General features: G+C 41.8%; 1 protein-coding gene across 4 annotated transcripts in view; it reads left to right on the forward strand.

The window, feature by feature from the left end:
• Positions 1 to 23,871, forward strand: part of LOC128452465 (plexin-A1) — a 185,222-nt gene that overhangs the window by 124,328 nt on the left and 37,023 nt on the right. For all 4 annotated transcript variants that reach the window (XM_053435529.1, XM_053435531.1, XM_053435530.1 and 1 more), the window contains exons 10-12: positions 2,291 to 2,491; positions 15,181 to 15,277; positions 17,833 to 18,023. In XM_053435529.1, coding sequence (XP_053291504.1) covers positions 2,291 to 2,491; positions 15,181 to 15,277; positions 17,833 to 18,023 — 489 coding nt within the window. The remainder of the gene's footprint in view (positions 1 to 2,290; positions 2,492 to 15,180; positions 15,278 to 17,832; positions 18,024 to 23,871) is intronic.

A 23,871-nucleotide genomic window follows, 5' to 3' on the forward strand; every position in this document is an offset into this window, starting at 1 on the left:
GGGGAATATAACATTTGTTTTGATGCAGTTTGTGCTACAGGCGGTTTTAGCTTCTGACACAATGGCTGCTGTAAGGTAGCTTTAGCTGCAGGACGCTGAATTGTACTTGCTCATGATGCACCGCAGACGATGCAAGCCCACAGCTTTCGACATGGCATTCTTTTTTACAGAGATGTGTCACAAGTGGTAATCAGTCTCTACTTTCTTCTCTTTCTGTCACTTTCTATCAATCTTTGGTTCCTTCCATCAATTTCCATGCCTTGTCTGAGGCTCCAGGCAGTTATTTAAGTAGGATGTTGTCGAGGGGCTTTAGTACGTGCGGAGTTGGGATGGATGGATGGATGGATGGATGGAGAGAGAGAGAATGGGTGAAGTTAGAAAATGTGTATTGGAAACCACGCACTCCTCTCTGCCTCCTTACTTTTTCAGTCAACACCTTTCTTTTGTTGCTTGTCTTATTTCTTTCCTATTTTGAGTAATTGAATTTATTTTCTTTCTGTCTGACTTTCTAGTTTCACTTTGCTGTTCCCCATTAAACCTTTCTCCTTATCTGCTCCTTTATTTCTTCATATTTCTTCATATCTCTTATTTACTCATTTTCTGTTTAACCAGCCTCTTCCTTCATTATCACATACTAGCTTCCTTCAGAGCCATCCCTTTTGCCTCCCCTCCATTTCACCCATCACCCACCTCCCTCCGAGTTGATTATTCACCAGACTTTCTCCATCTAGCTCCTTTCTCCTATAGTATTCCCCTCTCTCATTAGGTGTTGTGCACGTGTTTGTGTGTGATCAGACACACAAGGCCAGGACTAAGCAGGGTAATGAACAAACTCCGGCATTGTGTTCGAGCCCCGGGGACGTGCTGTAGCTTCTAATATACAACAGCTCAGAGTCAAGGAGGGGAAAGAAAAATACACTGACAGGGAGGCAGCTATCTGCTTAAAAGAAAATCTAAAATGAGAAGTTAAGCAGAGTCTATGGTTGATGTTTCTTTCAACTAAACGGCTTTGACAAGTCCACATGAATATGTCATCTTAACCTGCAATTTTGACTTGGTAAGACAAAACTGTCAACTTCAGGTTTGTCTATTTTCCTGGTAAATTGAGCTGGGTAGATAATAGGAAGGGTGGGGGAAGGTTTTGTTGGGATTTAGTAATTGCTGTAAGAGATATATCTGAAACACACATTTTTTAATAAATATTGATCTGAATCTTAAGCACATAATTTTGAGGCCACATTTGCTAAAGTTCACTTGGCTCTCTGCTGGCCAGATGTGCCTTTATAATGTGTGAGTCACTTCACTATGTCTCCAGGTTGTAAATGTGTTATTTGTCAGCAGTGATGTGTTTTGTTATACTTTTGGCACAAACCGTACAGTAGAGGGTGGGTTCGTTCCACCCAAGCTTTAACTCATGTTGTATAAGATGTGTCACCCACACAGCCCTCACCCCGGCTCTTTCTTTTCCATCCTCTGTGTTGATGTGAACTGCATTGCTGTCAAATCATGGCATAAATGCTTTAATGACTTAATTCCTTCTAACACATGCACACATGCATATCTAGACAGTGCTCCACACTGAGTGGACTGTCCTTTCTTATTGTAGTTCAGCAACATGATCATATTCGCACATTACTCCAGCTGCACAAAATGAAATGTATTTGACTTACACATCTATGCACGGACACGCACACCCTCCAGGGTGCTGTACTCCAGTGGTGTGAGCCAGTGAATGGGCTGTTTCCAGATTATCTAAACAAGGCTCTGTCAGCTCTGTCCAATATCAGTGACTGATGTGCAGACGCATGCACACACATGAGTAACCTAAAGTTCAGGAGCTCATTACTCTACTCTACACATGGACATAATGCACTTGAGTCCATCTTCCCGCCATAATAAAACAGCTCTGTTGTGATCCAAAAAGTTTCTTTGGATAGATAACCAAACTTTGTAAATGAAGCTCTTGCTCAAGTGTCGTGCAGCCTTTACATCTCGTGCAAGGCCAGTGGGAGTGTTGCGCAAGCCTGTAACACATATGAACTGTGCATCACAGCCCTTCAGGCCAAGTGTGTCTTAGCAAATCTAACACAAAGTAAGATATGTAACCCACGCCTTGCCACCATTTATTTATACTTGCATCAACAAACAAGTGATTTATTTCATCACCCCGTCTCTTATCTTACTGCCACTTCTGTCTTGTTTTCTTGCTCTTCTGACTGTATGAAACAAAATCTTTCATCCATAACCGTTTCCTTTTGCGTAAAACATGTCTTTCTTTCTGATTCTGCAGGACTGCCCTCAGATCCTTCCCTCAACCCAGATCTACATCCCCGTTGGGGTGACCAAGCCCATCACCTTAGCGGCCAAGAACCTGCCGCAGCCCCAGTCGGGACAGAGGAACTATGAGTGCGTCTTCCACATTCAGGGGGAGACTCACAGTGTCCCCGCTCTGCGCTTCAACAGCTCTTCCATCCAGTGTCAGAAAACAGCGGTGAGTTAGACATGACAAAAGATTTTCATTTTTGGCTGATTGTGCGAGGTGAGGGGTACTGTTGATGGGAGAGAACACAGCAGTTGATGTTGACGCGCTCTTGTGCCATTTTCAAGGAAAAAGAGTTGCTTGGGGTATTTTGTTGTTGTTTACAGAGGTTTACATTTTCTGTAAATTATCATTATGAAGTAGACCAGAACCCCAACTATTTTGTGGAGTATAACACAAAATGAATGTTGAATTTTTGTTGAGCTTAGACCTCTTTCACACTAATGCAGATATTTTGCAATATGAAGGTTTCCTCTGCATTTTGGCCTCACTCGTCCACAAGTGAACGCCTTCCAAAATACAGATTTTCAAATTCCATACTGTGTTTCCGTGTTTACATGTAAAACAGAACTTTTGGAAAACAACCATGTGACAGCCTTCTTTTGCTCTCGGTCCATTACTGCACCACATTACCGGCATTCCCAGGCTAGCAGAGTTTTTTCTCATGTATTTGACAGAACATGTCTGTAGACTCTATCGCCATCAACTGACCTGGCATGCTTGTTTGAGTAGTAGTTAGTAGGACGCAAATATTTAGTAAAATAGTGTGGACGGAGATTTCTTTAGGGAAAAATATCTGTTCAAAAAAAGACATGCAGTAGTGTAGACGGCCTTAAAGCATAGCCATTTAGCCTATTCATCTTGAACCAATAAATGCTATAGGTAACTAAATCAGGGTCCCAGTTTGGACATTGACTCGGTCAGTGTTTAAATGATGGCCTCCTTACAACTAATGAGCACTTTAGACACTAACATGGTCATTTTCCTGATAGATCACCAATGTGCTATTTGGACCCTGGCTTACTCACAATCTAGATAAATGACCCAATACCGATTTCCCAGATTGAACTGATAGTTAGCAAATAGATATTGACGCAATAATTCACATTTGAATTAAAACAAGTATAATTCAGGCCACACTGCACATGAAGATTTCCTGCAATGTTGTATGGCCCTAAATCATTATGGAGTTTTCCTATATTTTGCGTAATGCATCATTTTTTCAAATATGAAGCTGCTGTGGTCAGTTGCTCACCTCTATGGTTTTTATAATGGATTTGTGGCTTTGGCTGGTAGGGATGAGGTGTGTGTTCCAGATTCAAATGTTCTTAAATGTTCATAACATTTTTCTAATAGGAAGAGGATTTACAGGTAGGCAGAGATGTTTCTGCGTGTGTGTGTCCGCGTGTGTGTAAGGCTTTAAACTAGTGTGACAGATAAGAGGTAGCTATCGTCGCGCTTCACTGAGGCTGAAAATGTGAAGAGGAAGTCTGTCTCTGCACCTAGTTGAGAGCGGATTGATCATGTTTACACCTGGACTCTATACCTCTCCCTCTCTCGTCCTCTTTCTGCCCATACAACTCTTCTTTCTCTCTGCCTCTCTCTCTCAATCTGTCTGTCATACTTTCTATTTTCCGCAATCCCTACTTTTCCTCGCTGCCTCTTCCTCGTCTCTCATATGCTCACTTCTGCTTGACGCTGCTGTGTCCGTCTATTACTATCTTGCAATGCAACAACACTGAGATGATATGAGAGGTGGTGCTGTTAATTTTTGTTATAGAAGAGGGTGAAGCAGCTGTCACCCAGGATGTCACACATTGAAGAAAGTACTTGACATATTCAATTTAAGTAGAAACATCCACTAGTCGTCATGATATGTTTTACACTTGTATCAAGGCTATATGTTACACATTGTAAGTTTAGTGACACGCTTATTAAGTCATATAGTTAGCAGAAACATGTAACGCACACACCTGCAGTTGTCTCTGAGTGGGTGCATTGCTTGGTGGGTAAACTGCAGTATGACAGCCAATGCCATTTTTGATCCTGTGTATTGACGAGCAGTCTCCAGGTGCTGGCACGCACTGACCAGTTGTTTGTGAAGAGCACGCTAATTAGCCAGCGATAGGATTGCCTCTCCACAGAGATTTCTGTTTATTGACTGTTTATTGTAGCTGCAAGGCCAATGCTAATAAGCAGCAAAGCCCAGCCCGAGTCCAAAGTAGAATTTCCCCGTTTGATGTCCACAAAGTAGACATGCTAGCAGCAATTAGCCTTGGGCTGTCAGTATTTAGCCCTTGTTAGCAATTAGCTGTGCCAGCTCGAGTGCACAGTCAGATATATCGATGGCGTGCATGCATTGAGTCTTCATGAGGCTGGAGATAGATTCAGTGGATTAAAACTTGTGATTAAAGCAAAATTCATTCAAGGGTATGAGTATAATAATGTTTTATAAATTATTACAATGAGTGTCTTATAGCTCCGGAGCAGTATTTCATTAGAATGAGGCTCTCTAAATATTAGTTTATCATTTTATAGACCTTCACATCTCTACCATTCCTGTGCATGCTTCCACATGTTTGTTCGTTACAGTCCTCAGCACCAACTCAATGAATCATGTATGATTCTGCAGTAGAAATAGACTTCATCTATTATGCTGCCTCAGTTCGTAGGCACACAGCTATCAGGATAGGGGTTAATCGGTATCTGCGCCTGCCTGTGTGCACATGTGCATCCTTCAGCATGCCTTAGTCTATGAATCCCAGGATAGTTGTGTATATGTGTTTTTGTCCTATATGCTTGGGTGTAACATTTCCATTATACTACTGCATGAAGACTGTTTAGGGTGGGTGGTTTCATTGCTAATCAATGGAATAAAATCAGTTGTGCTAATCCACACTTCAGCCTTTTTTTGATATAGACATGTAAGTCCATTAGACTGACTAACTGACACACACAATACATACTTGTAGGCAAGGCGAGGACAGGGCAGAGACAAGAGTGCTGTGGAGAATTCCTATATAAAGTAATGAAAAGAGAGGACAAAATACCTTGAGGTGGCAAAGACAGAGCAAAGCACCAAGAAGGTGAATACAGAGGGATTGGAAAAGGGAAGGAGTAGAGGTGGTAATAGAAGATAGCCGTGGAAAACCACAGAAATGGAGATGAGAGCAGGCAAGATAGACTGGAAAAATTGGTGTGTGTGGATGATGATTTCAGGTGAGATGAATAGAGAAAGGTGAGAGGGATATTAAAGAGCCGAAAATTCCAGCTCAAAATTTTCTCCTGAGGCCAAAGCTCATTTTCCTTTCTTTCACACAATGTCATCACACCATACATACTCAACCACAGGATGTTCAGAATATCCACTGCCGGATCATGTTTAAACTCCAGCTTCCCATACTTAACCTCCTTTACAGTGACCGTAATAACTCAATACTCTTATATAGTATCCCCTAACAGGAGGCTGTCAATATCCAAGTGTATATGTGACACACATGATATATGATATTGTAACAGCAGCTCCATGCTAACCTTGTTTGGTATTGACTATCCATATCTGCTTCAGGGCGAAATATATTGGTGCGATGGTGTTTCTGTATAAGGTTTCTGCACATACCAACTAATCCCAAAGGGGAAAGAGCCATTGTGTCTTACAATATGAGAAGAAATGCTGCATTAACACAAAGGCTTCATTTGCAGTTAGGGGCATAAAACAAGTAGGCCATCTCGTGTGTGAGACTGTGAATTATCCTACTTTTAGTCTTCAAGACTTTGGTCTTTTGAAACTCGCTCTGAGCTCTAAATGCTGCTCTGCGACAGAAATTCGTCATCACATATTTTCCATTTCTCATTTTTGATGTCAGGGTACTCGGCCAAATGTAATCCAACATTTTTTTGAACCTGTGAAACTTGATGAGACGGCTGATTGTACAAAGTCCTATAGCAAAGTAATTAGAGGAACACTCTGATCGATTTCATTTAAAAAAAGAGAGTCTTCTCCGTATTTCTTAGTGCCAAACAAGCCCACATTACCACTGTCACATAGCGATCCATCCGCCAGGCCTTATGGTAGCAGTTAACTGTGGTCAGCAGCAACCAAAAGAACAAGCTGGTGTCTGTATTGGTGCCTTCCGGTTTTCTGACCCGGCCTAGGCTGCTTCCTGCCGTGTGCGGAGACTGGGGTGAGGGTGAAATGGCCAGTAGGATGCTGAGCTGTGGGCTGGGAAGTTGTGCTCAGAGCTCCAGAGGGGTCATGAGAGCGAATAAACACATGTACACACAATACTCGCACACACAAATGACCACACTCTGCGGTCAAGCAGGCTGATGGAGCGCAGCTGGGTGTCGTCTGAGGGCCGAGGTCGAGAAAACATAATTGAACCGTTCAAAACTTTGCCTTTCTCTGTGCCTTTATCTCCATCTGTTTTTCTGCCTTGTGTCCATTTGTGCTTCAGTGTCTCCGTTTTTGCCCGCCTCTTTCCCTCCTCATCCCTTTTTCTTGTTTCTCCCTGGAGGGCAGGAACGAGAGGACAGATAATATCAGCGCAGGCCTTACACCATTACCTTCTGTCTGATAAACCACTCATCCACTCCATCACCCTCTTTCTCTCACTCCTTCACCAGTATGGGGAAAAAAGAAGCAGACGAAGGGCTAGGAGGAGGAAATTTAGTTTGGGATACGGTGTGTGTCTTTGTGTTACTTTTGTGTTTGTTGAGAGCAGCTGTTTGTTAAAGAAGAGATGGGAAGTATCAGGGGTCCTGATAGCATCCAATTAAGGCAGATAAAATGATGATGAATTGCGTTCGACCAGCAGAGACGTATGCCCTGTGTTTATGAACACACACACACACACACACACACACACACACACACACACACACGTGCACAGGAAGACAGCAGGAGAAGATAGGCAAAGCAAGTGTACAGATTTGGAGAATATCCTTTTCGGGGAAATAAATAAGCAGGAGAGAGGGAAGAAAGGCAAAGACATTTGGAGGCAGAGAAACCAGATAAAAAGAAAGGGAGAGCGAAAAGATGAATGAGGAGGAGGAGATGGGAAAGAGGAAGAGGGCACCCAGACCTTACAGAGAATTTGGAGGGGAGAGAGGAGTGATAATCTGCTCCGTACCAAAATGAGGAGAAATGATGGGAGGATGGCAGAAAGGAAGATGGATAGATGGATAAATAGATATACAGAGCAAATAGAGGTCTCGGGAAGAAGCCAAACATGTCTGCAGGTGGTCATCACAAACCTCACTGGCCTAATGGTGTCACAAATCCCACTGGGTGTGTGTGTATTTGTGTGTGTGAGATAGAGAGATAGAACTTGAGTCCTTCTCTCTAACTTTTTGAAATTCATTCATTCATACGTTTTAAATACATTATAACAAGCACATGAATTTACACATGCACAGTGCTAAAGGTGGTGGAGAGAAGGCTAATGAGGGCCTTAGTGCTGGTTGTTGCCGAGTAGGCGCAGCAGAGCATGGTACAGCCTGGTCTGGCATGGCCTGGCACAGTTTAATGAGATATAAACACTGGACCTGCCACTGCAGTCAGCAACAGCACACACTGACACTGTTTTAATTGGCCTGCTGTGTGTGTGTGTGCGTGCTCATATATGTGTGTCTGTGTGTGTGTGTGTCTGTGTGTGTGTGTGTGTGTTGAAAGAGTTTAGGAAATTCACTGGAACTTACTGTGAATTGCTGCAGATTTAAGACCATCCACTGTGTTGTGTCTTTTTCAGCAGGTCATGAAAAGCTGTCAGGAAGTTCCATCTCAGTAAACAAATGCGGAGAACGCTGATGAGATCATTTGTTTTTGTTTTGTCTGCAGCAACTGCTTCGGATATTTGTGTTCTACGACCCCTCCGGATAATTTCAGGAGATTTTCCAGAGTTCAGTGCTGTGATGTCTGAAAGTAGCTTTATGTACATATATACTTACTTATTTATAACATTGCATGTGAATTAGTTGTGTGTTGCTCTCTTTACCCTCACTTCTCTTTTCATACATCCCTTCATCCTCCAATATGACCCATCTCTTTGACGGAGTCATCTACCTGCCTCCGCTTCTCCCTCCTTCTCCTCTCCTGCCTCCACCTTCTTCCTCATCTCCGTCCCCTCACTGACTCACTGGCTCTCCTCCCCCCTTGACAGGTGACGAGCAGAGCTCCCACGCTCCTGTCCTGGATAAATAAGAATTAATTGCTGCTCAGCTATCAGCATATGCCAGCTTCTCCGCCCCAACCCGCACCTCACTTTCATCATCCATTTCTCATTTTTGTCTCTCTCTGCTTGTATCACTGCAATCTGTAACCTTTACTCTACATCCTTTCCCTCTCATAGCTGTGCTCCACCTCACGTTTTCTCCATGATGGTTTGATGGCCAAGTGAAGCAGCAAAATAGATTTTTACAGCAATATTCTCTGGTTATTAGCGAGAGGAGAGGAGAAGAGAGGAGAGGAGAGGAAAGGAGATTCAACCAGGGAAAAGACCTCTGTCAACGTCCATGCCTCTTGGCCTTAGCCTATTTTGAAGACATGCAGACCACACAGCTAAAACACAGACTGTTTGCATGATAAACAGCCACCCTTTCAGCTGATGTAACGTCTGTTGGTTTTGTCAGTGACTGAACCAAAATTTTAATTTCCTTATAGCACAATTTATATTCCTCCATAAGGTCCTTAGCATATGGTGTTGTAATTGAATGAAATGCTTTTTTACAACCTTTGTTTCTCCAAACAAAGGCCGACTTGTACAGAATAAAACATGAACACACCCGCAGTAACAGTCGCTACATAGCTAATTAAAATATCAGAGAATCAAATAAAGGTGGAAGTGCATTTGGCATCTGTTCTGTTAATGACTTGAATTTGACAGAAACTCATTGAAAATAATCAGAGACTGTGTCTATTATTAGTGATGGGACGTTCTTGCGTAGAAGGTCTCTGACAAACAGCATGAGGGGATCTGTCACACCTTGAGCATGCACATTTCTCATTGGCTAGAGGCGAGACAAAGAAATAAAGACCCCACCCAGAGGAGGAAAAAAAACTCAGTGACAAACTTTTAATTTGTTTGTATAATCACAGATGGAGTCCTGCCTATCGTCTTGCAGTTGTTAGAGGCTTGCAAAAAGGAAACTGGTTGTGTGGCAGAGCAGGGGACTTGGTGAAGGGGAGAATGGCCTCCAGAAGAATAGCATGAGTGGACAGAGGGGGAAAAAGAAGGATATTGAAAATATGGACATTTCTGCAAACAACCAAGAATCAGCCTTTTGTCTGGGGAGAAGTCTAGTAAGCTTACACTAGCTTAATGCGTAGGCTGGAAAAAAAGAAACATTGTCTATGGCAGCATTATTTTTCCCTCAAGCCAACACTTTTCTTTCCTCTCTCTCTCCTTCTTTTTCTTTCCATCAATGAAGGAAGTGCATGTGCGAAGCTTGTGCATGTGTGTATGTCTCTGTGTGTGTTTATGTTTGTGCGCAGGAGATAAGCTGGGTAACTGGGTCCAACCAGGTTCCAATCCTGTTAGCATTAGCGATTAGCACTGGCTAACAGCCCCCTATTATGATCGGGGGCTGATTCCACGCCGCCAATCCCACACATACAGTCCACACACATACACACAAACACGCTAAGCTATAGGAAAGATTACCACTTGATCCTTGATTAGGAAGCCTTGCCTGGAAGATGTGTGTCTATGTGTAAAAGGCTGCTGTTGTGTATAAGTGTATACATTGAAACACAGTTTAGTGCACTTTATATAGACTGTCCTCTCTCAATGTGACTTCTGTTAAAATAAAGTAGAATAATTGTTGAATAATCTAAATTGAATGATGTGTCATGTCAGGCCGTAATTCTTGATAACTGTTGTCATCCCCTTGAGAGACCTGGAGAGAGAGAGGAAAGAGGAAGACAGGAACTAATTCTGTCCCAGGTTAGGGATTGCCCTGGGCAAGTTTGGTATTTTTAGACTTTTTGCTCTTGCACACCTTCAAAATGACAAATTATCAGGCTGTGACCCTCACAGGAAGTAACTGTCGTTACTTCATACCTGCCTGCCTTCGTACCGACTCCATCCCTCCTCACCTCTGCTCCTACATTGACAGATGTCGCTGGTGATGCTGTCGTGCCTGAATCTGCACCTTTCTAGTACTCCTACTTATATTTATTCCTTGCAGCATCCGTAAGCCCTATGGGTAAGCTGGAGGATTTCTCGGTTTATTTCACATTTGCAAAAAATAGTAGTAAAAGCATATAGCTGTTTTTTATAGTTTATTTAATCACTCTGGACATTTCTTTCAACAGCTTTCTATGTATTCCATTTGCTCCCTACTTCTCTGTCTCTTTGTTGCACTGTTCTTCTTGACTATTATATGTTTATCATTCTACTTTCTAAACTCTATACCTTAGATTTAACACTCTCTTCATCTTTATCTTTCTTTGTAGCTTTAGTATTTGTCTCACCTTCTGTCTGTTTTGGACTAGTTACGTCTCAGATCCAGTCGATTAACCCTCACACTTGCTAATTCTGACCTTTTGAGAGTAGCCTTCTTAATGTTTGCATTTTCATATTGGAATCTGCTGTGCAGTGAATAAAGCATGTACATGGTGCATGTGTGTATTCCCTAAACTGTGCAATGTGCAAAAACGCTGGTTAGGTATAAAAGTTTAATAAGCCTTTGGTGCAATGAGATGAGCTTTGGATCGTAACCTAACCTTTTCCCGTGCCTCCCCCACCCTCTGCACACATACATGCACATACACACTTCTTCCTTACTAAATATTCATGTTTTTGTTCAGGGATGGTACATACTGGAACAGAGTAGGTCCCTTTCAACACAGACCCCCTTTGAGGATCAATATGAAAACAGACACAAACCTGTTACATGTATAAAGAAAAGGAAAGAGAAGGAAGTGTTGTTCTTACAGCTGTCAGCACCGACACACCTCCAGCGTGTGTGTGTGTGTGTCTGAGTTTGTGTGATCTAGGTTTTCAGGGTGTAAAACAGGGTTAAGAGGTCGACACACGTCAATCATCTAGTTCTCTATCAGCAGAATCAGATCCTCTGAAGTGTGTTTTGCAAGGATAACTGGTTGGTTTTGATTGGCCAGTCAACACACAAGCAGAGGAATTGAAGTGAAGAAAAACCTGAGCCTTTACTCTAATCCTGAAAGGATAATGGGGCCACAAGAAATGATATCGTTAGTGATGCTGAAATAGAAAAATACAATATATATCTGTGCAACATATTTGGAAATGGATTACTTGAGGAAAATCCTGTTGTTTGATAGTTAATATGTTAACTGTGGAATATTAGAGAAACTGTTATCTTGTAACAGAAACTGCAAACCCAATTTAATTTATTTTATTTGAGACTAAAATTATTCATCAATTAATCGGGATGCACCCGAAGTGAAACTACTCCTTAGTGCACAGTATTGGTTTTCTTATGCCCTTTGCTTCTGTAGTTCTCAACAGGCATGTAGCATACAGCTTGTGTGGACTCCAGTAGTCACTTTATTCACTGTTAATGTTAAATGGAGCCTAATGGAGCTTTATCGATGCGAACAAGAAGAAAGTTGCTAAGTTTGAAAATGCTTCACGTGCAACATCTGGATCAAGTGTCACATATGAAGCTGACCTCTGTCGGATAACACCCCTCTTTTTGTGGATCTGTCTTTTTCTTTACATCTCTACCTCACCAGGTTTGTCCCACTTCATCCTCTGACCTTTCAGCCTTGGCTTTATCTCTTCTCGTATTCTTACTGTTCGCAGTGCAGTGTGCCCATGAATCTGATTTCCTACTCTTCTTTCTCATTGTCTTGTATGCTCATACACACTCAAACACACCAATGTGATCTCTCCATCTCTACCCGTTGAAGAAGTGCTCTTGTTCCCAGGCTGACTTGGGTGGTCTCTTGGGGGGAGAGGGAAGGAACGGAGGATGGAGGGAGGGAGGGAAGGAGGGAAAGATTTAAAAAGTTCATCTGCTCGGACTCAGTAGAGAAAAATAGTAGCTGACATCCAAAACGTGTAATTGTGAGAGTGTCTTATCTTCCTGTGTTTGCATGTGTTTCTATTTATCATTTTTTATTTCTGGTATAGACTATACGATTAGTCTTTGATTCCTTTACTGGCATCCTTCTCTGGAAACTGTCCCGTGTGCAGAATGTATATTTATAGTGCAGTGTTGCACATGTGTTTCCCTGGATATGTTTGGTGTATGCGATAATGGAATCTGCTCCATATTTCCTTGTTTGACTGTGGGCGTTCTGTGGGATGGAGGAAGGGGAGAGAAAGTTGGACTGAGATTTATATGTGAGGAGGTTTGTAAAGAGGTAGAAGGAAGGAATAATGAGAGGGAGTGAGAGAGAGAGAGAGATTGGAAAAGAAGTGGGTGGATAGGAGGATTGCAAGAGAAGGAGAGGCAGAGGAATGTGTGAAAAGACCATGGCAGACATGTCAGGGAACAAATTGAAAATGCCAATTTCACTTTAGCCGCCACCAGCTCAGGCGCTTATAGCCCAGCTCCAGCCTCTTATTCCATGTGTAAATGAATGGTGTCCACAGAATAACACACAATCGCCTCTCTCTATCCATCTCGCCCTCGCTATTTCTCCTTCAGCCCTGCTGCTGTATCATCCTCTCTTCACTCTTTCCTTATCCACTTCCTCGTCCTTCTTTTCACAATCTTTTCTTTTTTCAGGTCCCTGCACGACACTTGTCCCAGCTTGTTCCACTTCTGTGTTTCTGACCCATCAGCCATCAGCTAGTTTCCTTGTCTTTTAACCATCACTTGTCACATTTCCTCCCCATATTTTCCGTAAGATTTATTCCTTGCAATCATCAACCTTACCTGCCCCTCTCTGTACAACTGTAATAAGTTTAGCTTGTGTTTGTGTCAAGGTTCCAGGTTCACTGGTCTTGAAGGAGAAGCCATTGCCTCACAAAATCTCAGAGCTTCCTAGACCCCAATGAGACATTTTCAAATTATGCCAGATAAAAAAATCTAAAATCTTAACCCACGTACTCACTTGCCTGTAATAGTGATAATGTTTCAAATTGAGAAACTGCAACCATAGAAGCTTTTGCTAATTTAGCTTAAAAACAATTAATTGGTTTACAAAAATGTAGGTGATGATCTCTCTGTTGCGAAGACTATTTGATTAATTGAATAATAATTCTAGTAATAATTTTAGAAATTTGTTAGTCACAGTGCAGTGCTGCAACTTCATGTATATAAACAGCAGCAAGGAAAAATAAGTGAACCCTTCGGAAATATTTCCATTATGCGTATTCATTTGTCTTATTATAGTCCGATTTTACTCAAAATTACAATAATGAACAAACACAATCTTTTTTAACGAATAATACACAAACCATTCTGCAAGACTGCCCAAATGTGCAACATCTCAGGGGTAAAAGTTTGCTCTTCAATAGTTCATAAATAAATCACAGCACCAAAATGTGCCTGGAGACACACTTTTATAGAAAGTCCTCTCTACAAATACTCTGTGAACACAGTAGTAGTTTCGTTTCTGAGTTATGTGGAGACGCATTCCTTTATTTGGATATCAGCATCTCTGCCTTCAGGGCCTACTGAATGTAAATCATCCAATCGCAAAAGTAAAGAATGAATTAATCAGCCATTCACACATTGTGACATTGCTATGTCCTCTCATTTTCTTATCTTCTCCATGCACATTTCTTGGTCCTTTCCCCCCTCAAATAAATTCAAATTCCCTATTATTACAGATGTCGTGATAAATGCCACAGTATCACATTGGAGTGGGTGATATCACAAAGTGGCAAAGTTGTAGCCAGATTCAATCTGTGAGGGCCCATAGCCTCAGGCTCTGAGGCTTTCACATTGGATTTTATCACCACTCCACTAGAGGAGAATAGTCCTGCTATCTCTCACCCCGAGGCCAGTTAAGATACTGACCATACCACTGGTCGTGAGAGTGAGGGGGCACCCTGTGACTGACAGAGGCACAAGGTTAACATGGCCTATCTCTACTTTTACCAGCTATCACCATCACTGCAGCAGTGGCCTCAAAGCAGAGAGCCGGCATCTCTCTCTATCTAGCATCTGTTCTCTGTTGTATCAGAGACAGAGTGAGTCTCAGAGTGGAGGGTGTGCGGGTCATGATGAATGAGTACTTTGAGACGACTGTGTGTTTACTTCAGTGTTTGGCTGCCTCGTTTTTATGGAAGGGCGGGACTGGGGAGGCAGTGTAACTTTTGGAGCTGCATTTTATTTGCCTGTGATAATCGTGCTTGATAATTTATTAGTCCATGATTTGGGTGTCTCACCGGAGCTCTTTCCTCTGCTGCTCCTTCAGCAAACACACCGTCATCATGCTGCCGCTTTTGAGGCTTGTTGTCTCATTTAAAGCAATTCCATAAAACTGATTACACCGACAACGAGTCAATTACATTTCAGCTCTTATTAGTTCAGGATGCAACAATGAAATTAGACGAGAATATTATTGTTTGAGATATATTACACTTTTCATTCATCACTGGAATGGAATGATTCATACAGTTATGGGGATTCCAATCTCTTAATCAAGTCTGTACGGAGTCAGGCAGCGGAGGATGTGCCGCATGTTAAAATCACAATATAGCCTGTCTCTCATCATTTATTTTTATAGCCCTTCAACTGTGTGAGCTCCACAAGCTAAGACACTGAACTGAGTTTGCTCCTGGTACTGGCGGATTTTTATTATTATTATTTATATTAAACGACTGAGAATATTTTATGTTGATGTTACTGCTATGAGAACAATGTCGTTTAGACAACGTGACATGACAATAAATACTAATCTGTTTTTTTTTTTATTTCAGTATTCCTATGAGGGAAATGACATCAGTGACCTGCCAGTGGACCTGTCTGTGGTGTGGAATGGAAATTTTGTCATCGACAACCCCTTCAACATTCAAGGTGGGTTTTTGTTGCTGTTAAACAACAGCTACAGATAAGATCTTATTTATGCTATTAATAGATTTTATACATTGTTGTTGCCCTTGGTTTCAGCACAAAGCTAATGTACCCAGTGTTCTTGAGAAAATTCAGTCCCATCAATGACTGGCATAAAAAAAAGTTAAAAAAAATATTTCTACATATCCTTAAGATGTTAGATGTAAAACAAATTTAATAAACAAAAATATCGACCCAACTAATCTTATTTCAGAAGCTGTGTTGCTTCTCCGGTTTTGATCTACAACTGAGTCATGGCAGGAACAGCATCTGAAAGATCTCAGATCTGTACCAACTTAAACATTCGGCTGCAGCTGCACTGTAAATAATTAATACTGTGGCCAAAATCCCCCGGAATCACCCAGAGAACCCAAAGAGGTTCATAGACTGTGTTTTGTAGCAAATGTGGGATATACAGGACTATTCACACACTTATATAGATATATATATTCACATGTATTACGTGACATTATATGTTAAGAACTGCGACTTAAACAATGTGCTCTAATCCTCTACCTTTTGCACACAATGTACAGAGAGCACACATATTGTGTGGCTTTTCATTGATTTATATATTTTTTTTAAACATATATTGACGATCAGTTACTGTATATCTGTCAAGTCTCATGTTTTACCCCACAAGACTGTTCTGTATTTTAAAGTGGTTCACAAATAACTGGTGGTAGAAAGCCACAGCAATAACAGGTTGGAGTAAGCAGCAAAATGACCATCATTAACTAATCACAAAATAATAATAACTTTAGGTACTAAGGTCTGCAATGATGAATTAAATGTTAACTTACAAATTTTCAATAACAGTAGGGATGATCAATTATTAATCAGTGTTGTAGTAGTGATCACAGTAACAATACCATAAACAGCCACTTGCACAAACCTCATGATGGCAGAATCGTGCCACGACAGCTAATGTTATTCATTATAATGTATAAAAACACAATGCTCAACTCAGAGAACTACCTGATAAAATCAGGTTACATATCAGCTCCAAAATTAACCTATTGTCACTGTTCTATATCATAAATATCATCACTACGACCTGATTTACCAAGTTAGTGAGCATTCATTCTTTGAATGACAGGTATTATTATTTTTATTATTATTATTACAGGATTGTGTATAAAACATCTATCTGCAGTTGAAACAGTATTAGAGTGCGTCATATAAACTCAAATGAGTAACCGCGCCTTACCCTCTAAACAAAGAACTATGTGGGTGATGGTTAAACATACACAATCGATGCACTACAGTGGGATGAGACAATGAGATCATGTCTGTTGGATTTAATTACTAGTAGGACAGTCTTTGTACTGCTGTGGCCATAATTATTGCGACCTGTACAGAACAGCAGGGGGGCTGTTACATTATTTCCCTGCTGCGAGGAACAATAACATAATTGCAGGCTACCATTGCGTTCAATAGGTCCTGCGCATGACAAGCACAAGGAGCTTTATACATCTAAGAGAGCGCTGCATTATCTGTTTGTTCCTTTGGATGTTTTAAGACAGCAAGGATCTGAGATGTTTGTGTTCAGATTAGAAACTGTTACATCTGTAATGTCTGTGAAAAGGCGATCATTGCCATTTTGTCAGTAATGTAAGGTGACACCAAAGAGTCACTTTGCTTTGTTTACTGATGTTACTCCCTTCAGTCTAAATGTAACAAGCAAGCTGTTATCGTCTCAAATTCCACATATTTTCAAGCCGCTGGCCATGACTTGTATGTCACAGTATATGGATATCTGTAACATATACCATACATCTGTGCAGGGGCATAGAGACCCTGCTGCAGTCTACAGTGATGGGGTGTTTACATTCATGGAGGCAACATAAAATGCTCTGACAGTCAATCGCTCTCCCAAGGACATAGTGTTGCTAAATGGCGGCCTTTATATGCCGCAGCATTGACAGCGTACAATATCAGCAGCATGCATCAGTGTCTATGCATTGTGTGTTATCTCAAGTGTAAATCTCTTGAAGAGCATCCGGAGGCGACCTGCAGCCCGAATATGTCTCCTCTCTGCCTGGCTGTCTCTCCTCCCTGCCAGCCCCCTCCCTTAATCATGATAATCATCTGTGGAGAGCGATGCTCACTTGTCTTAAATACTGATATGTTAATGTAATTAGAGAGGAGTCGTTCAGCACTCAGTAATTGGTACAGGGTTTCTTTAAAGCTGCTCCATGACCAATGGGATTTGGGGATGGAATAGCAGAGAGAGAGAGGCAGATTTTACTGTTCACTTCCTGAGGCCTCTGGGAAATCGTGCCTGAACTTTGTCTCTGTGACATCGAAGAAGTTCTGAAATTTCCCCCTGCAAGTTTAGAAACTTAAATGAGGAATTTTGTCAAGAATTTTGATTAATTTGTCTACTTAAATATTTATAGTGAAATCATTTAATCATTATTTATAGTGAGGATGTTTTCTTATGACCCCAGCCCAAGTTCTCCACTATTAAGTTCCTAATGTTTCATACTCCTTCTCTTTCTTGTTCCTGTCTCCAGCCCACCTGTATAAGTGCTACGCACTGAGGGACAGCTGTGGGATGTGTTTGAAGGCAAACCCAAGGTTTGAGTGTGGCTGGTGTGTACAGGAGAAGAAGTGCTCCCTGAGACAGGAGTGTGCTCCTCCAGAGACCACTTGGATGCATGCCACAACAGGAAATAGCCGCTGTGCACACCCCAAGATCATCAAGGTAAGTCTAGATAATAGTTACACACTCGCACATATAGGATCTCAGTGTGTACCTCAAGCTCAGCAGGATAACACACACACCTGACTGCACACATGTTCAACTCTTTACGTTTTTAGATTGAAAGAGCTGGGAACATTATGATTGTTGTAAACTGAAGACATTTGAGTTTAAGATCAAAAGATGATTATGAAATTATAATGAGTTCTGGTGTTGTTCTTAAAGATATATTTATATATATATTAAATATATATATATATATATATACTAGTCCGATTTCTGTCAGGGCAGGGGTCAGACAGAAGCAGGTTCAAGTAATGAAATGCTCTTTGTAAAAGTTGTCATTGCTTCTTTATTGGAAACCTTGAAACCTAATGCCTTTTACAAAAATATGAGAATTTATATGAAGTCATATTTAGTGAAATAAAGTTCTCCTAAAAAGAGACTGGTTATTCCTTTGCTGCGTCATTGTTTGGTCTCAGCGAGTGAAGGGGACATCGTAGGCAGGAGGATGGCAGGGAGGGTGACATCTTAGAAACCATCACCATGACTGCAACCACAACACAGATGGGCTGGCCAGGAGGAGGCAGTTCACACACACCAAGACTGAACACACTGACATGATTAGAGATGATGGCTACACCCAAACACACACACGCACACCTGTGGAGGCGGAGAGGGTGTTTGTCTGGAGTGTGTGTGTGCATGGAAGATATAGGCAAAGAGACTGAAACAGTGGAAGTTTGCTAATTGTGTCCCACCATGGGTGTCGAATGTGTGTGCGCACATGCAGTGCTTGTGTGCTTCTGACAGCCCGGATGAGCTAAGGCATCTAAACACCGTGGTGTACCCATCTGCTGCCACCGGTAGCCGTGGCGGTGGTCCTCATCCGAGTGTGACCTGGGTCAGCATCTCTACAGCTCACCACAGGGACTGACACACGCGCTCACACACAGAGCGTGTGTGTGATGAGTCTAGACGTTCCACCTTTCTTTTCTTTCCTTCATGTTCCTTCTCTCCATCATTCCTTCTCAAGCATTTAACACAGCACATATCCCAAGCGTATCTCAAGTGAGATGAAGCCTCTTCTGAGTTGAAACGCTCGCCATTTCTCTCCATTTAAATGAGTGTGAAATAAACGTATTGTGTAAAATAAATGCCCATTTCACCAGGGCTAACTTGTATGGACGAAGCGCTCAGCACATCTCCTATGTGTCACGGGTTTGTATTTCTGAATACGTAATGGAGATATTGGATAATTGGGGCACTGGCACATAGATAAATCCTTTAGCTAATGCTCTCTCTAGCTCGCTCTTCCTGCTCGCTTCAGTTATCTCTTTGAAACAAGCATACAGAGGCAATTGGGTTGTGTGTATGCATGTGTAGAGAGGTGGGGGGCTGTGCATGAAAGGGAGAGATGGCTGTGTGTGTCTGTGTGTGTCTGTGTGTGCGTGCGTGCGTGCATGCATATTGAGGGGTAAATCCTGGCCTCAGGGCAAGATGTTGGTGGCAGCCGAGAAGAGCTTCAAAAAACAGCAAGAGGAGAAACACACTGAGGGTCTGAGACAGACGGACAGACAGAGAAGAACCAAGGTGGAGAGAGACAGTGCAAGAAGTGTTATCACATCTCCTCTCCACCTTTGACATTTACAGTGTGACATTTAATGCCAAAGAACATCTGGAGGCGACAAAGAAAATCACTCCCCTTTCTCCTGCCATTTCATCCTTTAGTTCCCCAAAGAGCATCACAGGCGCCACACAAATTGAATATTACTCTGCTTCTTATCATCCATTCAGTCAAATCCCTCTCTTCCTGTTTGATCCCCACTCTTTTGTTTATTCCTTTTTGCTTCATGAAGTCCACTTTGTTCATTTTTGCAGCATGCTAGCTGCTGTGAGGCCATTAGCTCGCGGATTAGCCCCTAATTTCATTTGGAATGGAGAATGTGGGAAACGCAACTGGAGAGAGTGTGAACAAGCACAAGCACACACAGGCAGATCTGTGCACACACACACACACACACACACATATATATGTATATATACAGCTATTTGATACTTTCAGTGCTGCACATGTTGAACCCATTTGGTGTCATATCCGTGTGTACTATTGCCCATTTGAAGTTGTTCAATACTGTGCAGTCGAATGTTGTTCCACTAATAGCTCTGGCATCTGAGTGCTGTTCTCCAAACACAGAAATTGATGTTTTAGGCCCTAAATGATCGGTTTTAGACCCTGCAAGGATTTGGCTGCTGGACGGTTAAAGTTCTGTATTTTTTTTCTCTGCAATGACACTATGCACTAAGATTAATTATAACTCCTCTCACAACAAGCAAATACACAGCTTGTGTGTGCATGTGAGCCAGCACAAACACACTCACACAAGCCAAATACACTGTGGTTCCAACACACAAACGCATGCAGATACTCAGATTAAAATATTTAAAACCAGAGATAAAATATGTATTCATGGGTTTGTAAGATCATAATCAAAATCACATTTGCCGCCTCAGAGACAGTTTCACACATTCACACACACAAACACACATAATGTCGAGGGCTGTCTTCCAGTGTAGTGTGGCAGTGTCTTAGTACTGGCCTTGGATGCTGCCTGGTCCTCCATCATCCATCATCTCCTGCCTGCCTTTTCCTAGGGGACAGGAAGAGCATTACGGTTGGCCCTTAGAAACCAATTAAAACAACACAAGCTGTGTGTGCGTTTACGTACGTGTGTGAGTTTCTATGGGGGGACACTTACTGTGTCTTAGCATGTGGCATATTAATGCACACTGTTCTTGTGTGTGTTTTGTTTTCTTGTTTTGCGCGTTAAAATGTCTGAGTGTGTGTGTTACTGGTTGAGTGTGTGTGTCTTTGTCTGTGTCTAGCTGCACAGCTTGTGTGCTTTCGAAAGGCCAATAATTCTCCCGCATGTATTGTTAGACTGCAGTATTGGCCTTTGCCAGACTTCTTTATCTCTCTCTACCTATCTGTTTCCCCGACCTGCTTTCTTTTCTTAGCTCTCTTCATGTATCCTCTGTTTCTCTCTCTTCCATCCATACCTTTAACCATCTCTCTTTCTTCATCCCCTTTTAAACCTCTAAATTATTTTTACTTTCTTCTCCTTCTTCCTCTTCCATTACCATCCACCTTTATCTCCTTCTGTCTGTTTCCTCTAAAGAGGGCTGCTTTGTCTTGTGTACAAAGCTACACAACTACATCCTTGATATTTTTATCTTATCTCATATGTAGAATTTAATAGTAAAGATAGCAGTAAAAACTTCTTCCTTTTCGCTGTTAGTTTGTGACTTTTTTGTTTTTGAGAGTCTCACATATCACAGATAAACTTCAGTAATTACGTCATGTTCATATCATCTCTTTCTGTGTCCCCTGCTTCCCCCTCTCATCTCTTCCTATAACAGTCAGATGCTGTCTCTGCTCTGCCGCTCAGCCGGCCACAATAGGCCTCACACAAAGCCTTCGACACAACGGGAATAGTCAGAGACAAAGAAGGGAAAAAAGGGAGTTTGAATGGGTGTAGAGCACTGCGACAGCAAAAGCAGAATAGATAGTGTTAAGGCTGGTGGCTTTTATCAAAAAGGGCTTTATGTGTCCGTTGTTTAGTTGCGGATGTTACAATGTGTATGTGTCTCTGTGTATGTGCATTCACATGCATGTCTGTGTGTGTGCTCTGATAAGCCAGTGTTCATAGAGAATGAGAGATTTAATTTCCATATCTGAAGATTGAAGAAGAAGAACTGGTTGACTCACTCTTTTGTCTCCAGCTAAAATATATGTATTCAGGCCCATTGATAAAGAGACCGAGGATACATTTTAAAAAAGACAGTCCGGAGAGCAAGAGGGAAAGGGAAAGGGCGAGTGAAGGAGGAGGAATGTTCATCAGAATCTGTGCTGGTGTAAGAATGAAAACACTCCTTAATCACTTTGGCATTTCAGTTCTGGCCTGCGTGACACTGGGCTTTGTTCCTATTGTGAGTTTCTGTCCGTGGTGTCCTCGACACCTGTGGCTTTTACCAGCCTGCCACCTTTTCTATAATGATGTTAGACTGAAGGATCATTGTGAGGATCCAGGTGGAGGAACAGAGATTTGAGCAAGTTGAGAGAGTTTATCGAAATTATCTGAAAGACTGCAGAAACACTTAAAAGAATAATTTGATATTTTAGGATATAAATGTATTCCCTTTCTTGGCGAGTAGTCGATAAATAACATTCTTGTTAAAACAGTTAATGTTATTCTCCCTCTACTTACACTCTGGGTTTTTTAACATAGTAAACAAACAAGATTTGAAAAGTAAATTATCTAGCTTTGGGATTCTGGTAGGTGGTGCATTAGAAATTTATAAATCCTTCTATTCTGCTGAATTACTGTGACCAAAGCTATCCCACACTTCTTAGTGTGAGAACCAAGAACACAGTCATTTTCCCAGCACCTCCAAGGACAGTCCTAGAGGATGCCAGATGTCTCAAGGTGAAGGCTGCATGTAACCCAGCATGTGTATAGGATTAGATAATGTGACCTCACCAGAAGGTATAAAACAATAATATTCCATTACCTGTGTGCTCTTTCTCAAATGTAATGTAATTTAATGGGTTTTCAGTCCATTTACAGATGTTGAATTAAACTACAGAAAGACCAGCGTTGATAGAGCTAGACAGAGAGCAGTATAGAACATCTTGTCTAATTTACACAAAGACATCGATTAAACATATTATCCAAACTATCTCTAAACCATTTTTGGCATCAGTGCACTCCTTGTACCTGTCCTAATGTGTTCTCAGCTATGAAGTTGAAACAGTATCATTTGTTAGTATAGGACCATTCTAAGCTACAGCAAAATTGATTCTGTTCATTTTACTAGAATTGCCGCCCTCTGTGGATTTGCTCACATAGGTAAAGTAGGTTAACATGGTCTTCTGGTGTAAAGTTCAAATATGGCCTCGTTTGACAAATTAATCAAATTGTTAACCAACTGCATATTGTCTTGACAGCACTGACCTTTGAAAGAATAATTGTAACCATAGTAGAAAATGGGGGATGCTCCGCTAAACTCTGCCACATGCATTGCTGCTAGTTGTTTGATTGGAGCGGATATTTCATGATTTCGTGAACATCCTCTTGAACTGATTGTATTACTCACGTTGCCATGTCACAAGAATCCCGGCATCTCCTATTTTGTGAGGATGCCATTCAGAGGTGGTCTGGGCCACATTTGTCCATATTCTTTTAGCAGTGTGAATGCAAAAGCATCCTGGGACACCCTACTCAGCTGACCGGGTTGTTAGTGTCATTGTAGTCCTGTGTGCGATCTTCTCTTTTTTATCCGGCACAAAACCGAAAGTTATTTATGGATTGATATGTCTATACAGGGGACCTCATACTTAAAGGGGAAATGTTTGACTGAGAGCAGGAGTGTGAGCATTATCGATGACAATTTATGTTATGCTTCCCTTATGGCAAGTGAAGTCAAAATGTGACCTTACCAACACCCCCACGCCACGACACCCACCAGGCTGCAACAAATGACCCCACCCCCTTCCGCCAGGTTCTAATCCAATTAGCTTAGCCCTAATTATCCTAGTAATGACTGATTACCAGCGGGGCCATTGTCTGCGTCGGGGCTGGATGAATGGGATCGTGATTAGCGTTGGGCTAGCCTCGAATAGCCATTAGCACCTCTGCACACCTTTCACGGACCTCCAGAGGAAAGAACGGGAGCAGAGGTCGTTGTGCGCAGTAATTGTGTAGAGTAGATTAATCGTCACAAGGTTAAATGAGAGATGTAGGCGAGGGCTTGATGGGTGGGTCCAGGTTAAGTGCGTGAGTTGGCAGCT

This window comes from Pleuronectes platessa, chromosome 2 (genome assembly GCF_947347685.1).
Source record: "Pleuronectes platessa chromosome 2, fPlePla1.1, whole genome shotgun sequence".
NCBI classification, from domain to species: Eukaryota; Metazoa; Chordata; class Actinopteri; order Pleuronectiformes; family Pleuronectidae; genus Pleuronectes; species Pleuronectes platessa.